At 44.7% G+C, this 10,565-nt stretch overlaps 1 protein-coding gene across 1 annotated transcript; it reads right to left on the bottom strand.

Moving 5' to 3' along the window:
• Positions 1-7,129: 7,129 nt before the first annotated feature.
• LOC112140166 (tripartite motif-containing protein 16-like) lies at positions 7,130-9,038 on the bottom strand. The gene has a single exon (XM_024263053.2). It carries the CDS (start codon positions 8,996-8,998, stop codon positions 7,337-7,339), a length of 1,662 nt encoding a protein of 553 aa, XP_024118821.1. The 5' UTR covers positions 8,999-9,038; the 3' UTR covers positions 7,130-7,336.
• Between the last annotated feature and the right edge of the window lie 1,527 nt (positions 9,039-10,565).

Genomic DNA, 10,565 nt, shown 5'->3' with positions numbered 1-10,565 from the left:
TACCAGACTGGTGTTTAGAGAGTAAAGTAGATAGTAACATAGGGTAGTGACAACGGAGGGACCCCGCCCATCGGGCAGTCCTGTTACGCACCCAGACCAGCGCACGCTGGACCGCTGCAGAGACCCCACATACCCGAGCAGGTAGGCACAGGAACACAGAGACCGCAGAAGAGCAGATGTTTTAAAGGATGTTCATGAGAAGCTGTTTTCCAGAAAAACCATGATCCTCTATATGGATCACCATGATGGTTCTGGAGAGTTCTGAAGAATCTGGACTTCAGATAATGTTTTTTTTTACTTCTAATTTTAGTTTTTTCAACAAATGTGTGATACTTTGAGGTAGACATAAGCGTTTGAGCTGCAGTCTCCACACGTTCAAGCTATTTTGGGGACCATAAAGAGACAGTTGCTGGACAGAATTCCCATTCTGACTCAACTTTATCTGGTAACTACCATGGTTACCATCACCTGCATGGCTGTCCTCCGTCTCCTCCCGCCATGTTCCAGCTCACACACACATACTCGCTCACGCTGCACACCTTTTTCCAGAGGCTAAAATTGAATCGTTGGCACAACCAGAAGTGACAGCGACTTTGGAAGGGTTTGGTGGTTTATTGATTTGAACTAGGGATGTACGGTCATGGGATGAAGGTGAAGCAGTACCTCACTTGTCATCATCGTTACCTACCATCATAACATGCCACCTAATGATAACATAAATGTGTCCACTAATCTGTTGTGTAAATGCAGTCTTTATGTATGGTTCTCATGACTTTAATTATTTTTATCCTCAATCGAGGAAATTGCTGCAGACTCTCAAAGGACTTCAATACTGATGTGTGATTATTGATACATATTTTGCGTTACTAGATATTAGCATTGTTTAGAATCTATTCACTCAATTTTGACCCTCTTTGATTGGAGAGTTTGGGCGGTTTTTAAATGACTTTTAGGCTGGAAAAGCGTGACTCTGTCTGGCAACTCTGTTCAGGTCTTTTTTGCTTCAGGCTGCAACACTGAACAAAATGATGACATCCAGACTGAGCATGACAAGAAAAACATCACAATTATGAATAAACGCAGCTTTCTGTGACATCAGTTCAGATGATTTCCAGCATAAAGTGAAGATCCTGCAGGATTCTGCTTGATTTACCTGCTTCCTCTGTTTGCACCAGCGTGTTGGGTGCTGTCGTTCTCCTGTCGGTGCTCCTCCTGGAGGCAGAGGAAGAGGCTGTGGGCTGGACGGGTGGGAATCTGGTTGCAGCAGCAGCAGAGGTTTGTGGAGCCGCTGTCCTCGTTGCTGCTGCTGTCAGCAGAGACGGACCAGAAGCTGCTGTGTGTGGTTCTGATGGGAGCTGGGAGGAGGCTGCAGACGTAGGTCCTGATACTGGGGCAGTGGAAGAGGAGGAGGAGGAGTGTGTTCTCAGAGGAGTCAAGTCTGATGTTGATGTCGCCGTCGTTGTTCTAGGAGGTGAAGCTGAAGTGTCCGTCCCCCCTGATGGCGTGCTGAACCTTTGAGTTGTCCGTGGCGTCTCCTGTCTTCCAGCTGTTGGAGTTTGAGGCGCGAAGGTGGTGGGAGGCCGTCCTGCTGTGACCTCATTTAGTGCCACTTTTTGCTCCAGAGTTACAGTTGAAGCTGAACATCAGCGGCATGAAAGAACAAAACAAAAATAAATCAAAATGTTAAGTTTTCTAGTTTAAAAACCCAAAATTAAAAAAAAATATATTTTTGATCATAAACAATTTTCATAGAACCTGAATTATATGGAGATTGTTAGAGGGGCGGAGCTTGAATATTTTTTAAAGGGAACAAGAGGGAAGTAGAATTCTTTGGAAGAGTGACAAAACACCAGAGTGGAAGGTTGTTACAAATAAAAAGGTTAAAAAAATACATATTTCTAACAGTCTTATTTAATTTTTTTATTTCATTAAAAATGTTACATTTGTTATTTTTGTAATGTATAAATATGCCTTTAATGATGAATTCATCATCATTGTCAATGATAAGACTAACATTGACTCAACAATTTAAATTGCTCCCTGTAGCTCCGCCCCTTAATCTGAAGAGTTCGGGTGTGACAAGTTTTTATCACAGAAAATTATAACTGGATTGAACTTAATCCAGTTCAATATATTGTTAAAAGGTGAAGTCAAAGCTTCAATAAACCAAAAATTCAAGGACAGGTTACTCCAAAAAAAAAAAAAGTTTAACAGATATATTTAGTTTTTTTGTCATTTCTTTTGTCATTTTTTGTAATTGTCATCTGTCCCTACTCATGGCTGATTGCCTGGTTCAGGTGTGTCCAGCCAATAAGAACATGCCAGAGCAGGGTATGTTGGAAAACATGCTGGAAGGCGGCTCTCGAGGACCAGGGTTTCCTACCCCTGCCTCAGGGGGAAGGTACAGATCCACACAGGCCAGAGCATACAGGCCAACAGTCTGTGAGGCCTGTGAACTCTGCCCCTCTCCCCTCTCTGCCCCCCTCTCACGGACAATAACCATATCCAACTTTTAAATAGCATTGAAGTGGTTTGCATTGTTGCATTATATACCCGTTGATACAGTCCGTGTACTGTGAATGTCCACTGGAGAAATGAGCTGCTATGTGTGGAATCCACCCCTCTTCCCTCAATCTTTTTCTTTTTTTCTTTTTATTTCTTTGCTTGACACCAGAGGTGGACTGGCGATCTTTTTATTTCAGTAGAGTCCACAAATGTGCTGTTTTGGTCCGCAGTCTCAAGAATCACAATAACTGAAAACACATTAACCCATCCACTCTCCTAGGCTTGTTTACATTAAAAGTGGAGTCATCTAGACCCCACAAAACACTGTGCTGAACTTTTTTTTTTTTCAATAATTATCGATTTTTACTGGTGTCCAATGACAGACATGAAGTCTTGTCCACTTTGTCCACCTCTGTCATGGAAGGGCTAACACCTCAATGTAAGGGTGGGGTCATCTGGACCCCATAAGAAAGCACGAGGGTTAAAAAGTGCTGGTTTTCCATTCAACAGCAGAGGGTGCTAATCGAGTGATGCCAGGCGTTTTAAAGCGGAAATAAAAAACAAAACGTTTTTCTTTTTCTATTCTTAATTCTCTCATTGTAATGGAGTCAAAACGATGTAACCCAAAAGCAGGAAGAACAACAAGTCCAAGAGTCTAGTTCAGAGTGTTTAATCCAAAACGAAGAGTGAACGCATCACCAGAGAACTAAGACGCTGAGACCCTGAACTAGGCATGAGCACATCTTTAAATACACAGGTGCACAATTAGAAGAACAAGAAGCACCTGTAACCACAGGTGGCCTTGAGGAGAGGGTGTCCATGACATAACTCCCCGCCTACGTCCAGCTGCCAGAAGGATGACGAGGTTGGTCAGGATGTTTCCGATGGAAACAGGCGATGAGATCCCGATTGAGGATGTGACGGTCCGGAACCCATTGACGATCTGCTGGACCATTACCCTCCCAGTCCACGAGGTACTGCACACCCCGACCCACCTGCCTGGAACCAAGCAGTTCCGTCACAGTGTAGACGGGTCCTCCATCCACGAGACGAAGAGCAGGGGCGTCCGAGGGAGCAGGTTGTGATGGAGTTTCAGCTTACTGATGTAAAATACAAGGTGGATCCAAAGCCTGTAGACGGGTCCTTAATAAACAGAGGAAACAGAGGAGGTTGATAGCCATAGGCTGCTTGGAATGGCGAGTACCCAGAGGAATTAAGTAGCGTGTTGTGGGAGTACTCAGCCCAGGGTAACTGAGTAGTCCAGGTCTTTGGGTTCTTGAAGCACAGGGCCCGTAACGTAGTTTCCAGGTCTGGATTATACCGCTCTATCTGGCCGTTAGTCTGGGGATGAAAACCAGAGCTCAGACTGACTTTGATCTCCAGGAGTTTACAGAATTCCTTCCAGAATGCATCCACGAACTGTGGGCCACAATCTGAAGTAATGTTTTGAGGAAGTCCATGCAGCCGAAACAGATGCTGGGAGACGAGCACAGACAATTCCTTGGCTGATGGAAGTTTATGTAGAGGAAGGGCATGCACCAGTTTGGAGAATCTGTCTATTACAGTGAGTATGACGGTTTTACCTCTGGATTGAGGGAGCCCCGTAATAAAGTCCATAGTAACATGGGACCAAGGTCTGGACGGAACAGGTAGAGGGTGCCACAATCCAGCAGGAGGAGTCCGAGGTGTCTTGATACTGGCACACACGGAGCATGCAGCCTCGAAAGCCTGTATGCCAGAAGACATAGTGGGCCATCAAAAACCTTGGGCTACAAGAAAATCAGTCCTGGCCAGTCGGGGATGACAAGCCAGACAGGAGGAGTGACCCCACTTCAGAACCAAGGGTCAAAGGGAGACTGGAACAAACAAACGGCCGGCTGGGCATCCAGAAGGAACAGAAGCCGGATCAGGAACCACGGCCTTCACTCTACGTTCCAGCGACCAACGGGTGGCCCCCAACACCAGACAAAGAGGAACAATGGTGTAATTAGCAGTCGGGGTCACCAACTCCTCCTCTTGCTGGAACTGCCGAGACAAGGCGTCAGGCTTCAGATTCTTGCTCCCCAGACGGAAGGACAGGGAAAAGTTAAACCTGTCGAAAAAGAGGGCCCACCTTGCTTGGCAAGGATTGAGGCGTTTGATACTCCGTATGTATTCAAGACTCTTGTGGTCGGTCCAGACCAGGAACAGCTGTTCAGCCCCCTCAAACCAATGCCGCCCTTCTCCCAAGGCCAATTTCACAGCCAGCAGTTCTCTGTTCCCTATGTCGTAGTTTATCTCTGCAGAAGTGAGCTTGCAGGAGAAATACGCGCAGGGATGGACTTTGTTATCGGACGCCCTCTGAGACAAAACAGGCCCAACTCCTGATTCAGACGCATCTACCTCCACAATGAATTGTTTGGAGGGGTCAGGCTGAACCAGAATCGGGGCTGGAGAGAAACGTTTCTTGAGCTCGGAAAATGCCTTAGTGGCCTCCTCACTCCAGGTAAAACGTACATTGGCAGTTGTTAGTCTATGGAGCGGTGCAGCCACGCCTCTGAAGCCTCTGATAAAGCGCCAGTAAAAATGGGCAAATCCAAGGAAGCGTTGCAGTTGTTCATGGTATGAGGGAACAGGCCACTCCAGGACAGCCTTGACCTTGGTTTTATCTATCTGTACTGCTCCAGGTGAAACCACATGTCCCATGGTGGCCGTGGTGCAGTGGTAGGGCGGTCGACTCCTGATCAGAAGCGAGCGGGTTTGATTCCCGCCTTGCCTGTGTGTCGAAGTGTCCTTGGGCAAGACACTGAACCACGAATTGTCTCTGGTGGGAGGTTGGTGCCAGTGTTTGGCAGCGGAGCCACCACCATTGTGTGAATGTGTGTGTGAATGGGTCTGTGACTGTGAAGCGCCCTGGGCACGCGAAGGAGGGTAGAAAGCGCTATACAAGTATACGCCATTTACCTTTTTTTTTTTTTTTTACCAATAACCGGGTCTGTGAGGTGTGGCATTCACATTTTTCAGCTTTGCAGTACAGCTGGTTCTCAAGGAGGCGTTGTAGGACGGCTCTGGCGTACTGCACATGGGTCTCTGGGTCTGGGTAAAAGATCAAAATGTCATCCAGGTACACAAAAACAAACTTGTTAATCATATCCTTGAGAACGTCATTGATAAAACACTGATGGCGGGGGCGTTGGAGAGGCCGAAAGGCATAACCAGGTACTCGAAATGGCAGCTGGGGGTGTTAAAGGCAGTCTTCCATTCATAACACTCTTTGATGCGAACAAAATGGTATGCGCTCCTGAGATCCAGTTTGGTGAAGACCTGGGTTCCTTGAATCAAGTCGAAGGCAGTCTATAACAAAGGCAATGAATAAGTATTCCGAGCAGTAATACTATTGAAACTCCTGTAGTCAATGCAGGGCCGCAACCCACTGTTACGCTTGCCCACAAATGTTAAATAGCGTATACTTGTATAGTTCCTACCCTCCTTCGAGGGCCCAAAGCGCTTCACAGTCAGAGACCCATTCAGCCATTCACGCACACATTCACACACTGGTGGTGGCTCTACTGCCGAACAGGTTAGGTTAGGTGTCTTGCCCAAGGACACTTTGACACATGGGTGGGCAAGGCGGGAATCGAACCTGCAAATTTCTAATCAGGAGTCGATCGCCCTACCGCTGCACCACGGCCGCCCTGCACTGTTTTGTGGTGGCGACCCATAATGAGATGAGCCGAGAGGTGAACAACAGCAACATTTTGATGGAATCAACCTGAATGAATGAGAATCTACTCAACCATTGTATAAAAAAGAAGAAATCCAGAATATATTTCATGGGATTTTAGACAAAAAGTCAACATTTATTCCAGGAAAACTGCCTCAGTTCTCCCTCAGATTACTCCCACTTTTCTTCATCAGATTTCACAAAAACTCTGGAATAAAGACAAAAGAATCACAATGTTTTTATTGTCACATGATCAGAAACAACTTTTCTCTGAAGAACAAGCATCCATCCATTTTTCCATCCATTTTCTTGACCGCTTTGTCCCTTTCGGGGTCGCGGGGGTGCCGGAGCCTATCCCGGCTACTGATGGGCGAAGGCGGGGTACACCCTGGACAGGTCGCCAGTCTGTCGCAGGGCCTCAATCACACACCCATTCACTCTCACATTCACACCTAGGGGCAATTTAGAGTCACCAATTAACCTATGAAGCATGTTTTTGGATGGTGGGAAGAAGCCGGAGTCCCCGGTGAAAACCCACGCATGCACGGGGAGAACATGCAAACTCCACACAGAAAGGTCCCAAATCCCCCAGCCGCGATTCTTGCTGTGAGGCAAGAGGGCTAACCACTGTGCCACCGTGCAGCCGAAGAACAAACAAATGAAAACAAAAACTTTAAATCCAAAGTTGTCAAATGAAGCAAAAAAGAAATAAAACAAAGTTGTAAATGTTCTTTCTACAAACACAATCTTCTCCTTCAGTTTGTTCTCTTGTAGTTTCTGTGTAGAACAAACAGAGAAAGTCTTTAATTGTGGCATCACCGATTCCATTTGTGTTGCAGCTTCCATCAGTTCACATGACAACAACACATGAACATGAACACAATTTTTGTGTGAAATTTGTATTCAAACAGTCAAATCCCAAAGTTCAAAGAAACAAGAAAACAGATATTACTCCAAAAAGTTTGAGATTCATCTTCAAAAATGTCTCAAATCCACATTCTACAGATTTTTCCGTTCTCTCTTTATTTTTGAACACGACTTTACAGAATATTAACAGTTACAAAGTTTTGCTCAAATAATGGAAATCAGAGAAATCACTGAAAACAAACATTTCACTTCATTCAGGAATTATTTGAGTTCACAGAACTCTGCTGAGGCTCCAGAAAACAACAAAGAACCCAACCTCACTCCAGCATGAAGCGGCTGAGTGAATGTGGTCTGGACTCTGTGGAGGAGAGTCATGCTTTCAGAGACGTTGTAGAAGGACAGAACACCTGCTCTGTGATCCAGGTACACTCCTATTCTGGAGGAAACACGAGCTGAGATGGAGGTTTTTATGCTGTCGTGGTAAAATGTAAAACCAAATAGAGAACCTTCTGATGTCCAAGATATGTTATTAAAACCAAATCTACTTTCATCTCCAGATCTGCTGATTTTCTTGTATGCGACTGCTACATGAACAAAGTATCCTCTCCACTCCACCTCCCAGTAACAACGTCCAGTCAGACTCTCTCTACTCAGAACCTGAAGATAATCAGTAAATCTGTCTGGATGATCAGAATAAGACTGAGGTTGGACCATCTTTGTTACAATTCTGTTCTCCTCTGACAGTAACAGTTGTCGGTGTGCTGTGTTTGGATCCAGTGAGATTTCACATGAATATTTTAAGAAGTCAGCTCTGGTCTTTGGTTCTGATTCTGATAGTAAAACATCCACATGAGTAACTTTCAGTGATATGTTTGTCCATTCCTCACTCAGAATGTCCTTCAGTTTGTCTGTGAGCTCTGACACAGCTGCTGTCACCTCCTCAAAGTATCTGAGAGGACGGACATTGATGCTGGATGAGTGTGTGGACTCACTGAGTGGTGGCAGTGAGGGGTAGTTGAGCAGAAACTGGCTGTGATCCTCTGTGAGTGAGAGCTGCTTCAGCTCAGCGTCTCTCCTCTTCAGCTCAGTGATCTCCTGCTCCAGCTCCTCCTGAAGATCTTTGACTCGACTCACTTCAGTTTGCTGCTGGGATCTGATCTGCTGCTTCACATCACAGCTTCTTTTCTGGATGAGACGGATCATCTGAGTGAAGATCTCCTCACTGTCCTTCACTGTTTGATCAGCAGAGTGATTGATGGCCTCCAGCTCCTGTTGAAGCAGCTTCACCTCTTTCTCTCTGTCCTGGATTCTCTGCTGGATTTGTTGTTGACTCTCCTCCAGATCTCTCTGCCTCTCAGTCCTTTCTGCTGCAGCTGAGACTGTGTCATGTCCTCTATGTTCATCTACAGGGCAGAGATAACAGATACACTTCTGATCAGTACGACAGAACATCTTCATCACCTCATCATGAATGGAGCAGATGTTCTCCTGCAGGTTCTTGGAGGGTTCCACCAGCTTGTGTTTCTTGAATGCAGCTTCATCCAAATGAGGTTGAAGGTGTTTCTCACAGTAAGAGGCCAGACAGATCAAACAGGACTTGATGGCTTTCAGTTTTCTTCCAGAGCAGACATCACAGGACACATCTTCAGGTCCAGCATAGCAGTGATCAGCAGGAGCAGCTTGGAGTCCAGTTTTCTTCAGCTGCTCCACTAAAGCTGCCAACATGGTATTTTTCTCCAGAACAGGTCTTGGTCTGAAGGTCTTCCTACACTGAGGACAGCTGTGGATTTTCTCCTCTTCTTCCCAGAATCCTTGAATACACTTCATGCAGTAGCTGTGTCCACAGGGAATAGTCACCGGATCCTTCAACAGATCCAGACAGATGGAACAGCTGAAGGTTTCTTGCAGATCATTTGTTGCCATTTTGATTTTGAGTTCCAGTCGAAGAAGTCGCAGTTCTGCAGTGAATGTTTTCTCACTTGTTTCCCTTTCAAGACTTTGAACTTTCAAATGTTTCGTCACCAGGTGGAGGGATTTCAGAATCAAATTTCAGCTCAGTCACTGACTTCACAGAAGATTTTACTGCAGCCCATAAATATTTATTGGTTTTCCAGTCAGTCAAAGATCATGAAAGAGGCGAAGTACAAAGTTCTACGTGGTAATCGACAAATGTTGTGTTACTGAAACAACAGTCAGAAGTTGTTTGGAATTTATTTAAGTGAGACTCATGCAGCATGCCACCCTGGGAAACAGCTACAATGATTGGAGTTCACCTTTTGGTCAGCATCTCAATGGAATGACCATTTCAAGCTAACAAAATTCCCTTCCAGACTGTAAGACTCCATCAGGAAATAAAACTTTTGAAACGATCGTCTCCCTTCTGAAATGTAAAATTTCAACCCATGGGAACCTCAGCAGGAATTGCTGGGAAGGTGTATATCAAAGTCTGATTTGTCTTTGGAGGACACTAGTCAAAACAGACCCCCATTTGGTATCAAGCAGATCTTTTATTTGGTATCAAGCAGGTACCACTCCCCAAGGACCGCCAAGTTATTTATGATCCTTTACAGGCCAGTGATATTAAACAGGAACCTACATCATGTAAACAAAGAAACAGACATTTTGTTGGTAAATTTTATTTAAAAAAATCACAACCTCAAGAAGAAGTGTACTATTATGAACTGTGTATTATTTATTATTTCTATATTTTATGTGAATTATGAAACTTTTATGTTATATTTTACCACAGAGATATAGGACTTACATGTACAGTTGTGGTCAGAATTTTTCACACACTTGTGAAGATCACAATGTCATGGATGTCTTGAGTTTCCAGTTATTTCTAAAACTCTGATTTTTTTCTGATAGAGAGATTGGAACATATACTTTAATGTCACAGGAAAGAATCATGAAGTTGTGTTGCTTTATGACTTTATTGTGGATCAATTGAAAATGTGACTAAATCTGATGGGTCAAAAGTATTCATACAACAACACGAAGTAGCAATTTTGGTAATTTAGAGCATTGTTTTAACGAAATGAGCTACATACAGAGGTATGTAGGTATGTAACTTCTTGCGAGTAATTATGAGTGACTTCATCTGGTGGCTTAGGTGAGGCCATTTAACCCTAGAGCACTATCCCCGAGTGATTTTCACACGAGCAAAAGTATTTACATGAAATATATTACATTTTTCTGTAATGTAGCCATGAGGGGGCCCAAGCCAGGGTCTCATTGTGCCGGTCCCAAGCCCGGATAAATACAGAGGGTTGTGTCAGGAAGGGCATCCGACGTAAAATCTTGCCAAATCAAATATGCAAATCAGACCTATTTTATCCACACCGGATTGATCGAGGCCCGGGTTAACAAGGACCACCACCGGTGATGTTCACAACAGGGTACCATGGAAATTGGACTACTGTTGGTGGAAGAAGGAGAGGAGGAAGGCGGGTTCGTAGGGAGAGAGAGAAGAGGAAAGTCACTAGTGTTG

Source organism: Oryzias melastigma, unplaced genomic scaffold (genome assembly GCF_002922805.2).
Source record: "Oryzias melastigma strain HK-1 unplaced genomic scaffold, ASM292280v2 sc00448, whole genome shotgun sequence".
NCBI lineage: Eukaryota > Metazoa > Chordata > Actinopteri > Beloniformes > Adrianichthyidae > Oryzias > Oryzias melastigma.
The sequence above is the reverse complement of the archived record's forward strand: the minus strand, read 5'-3'. Positions and strand labels throughout refer to the sequence as shown.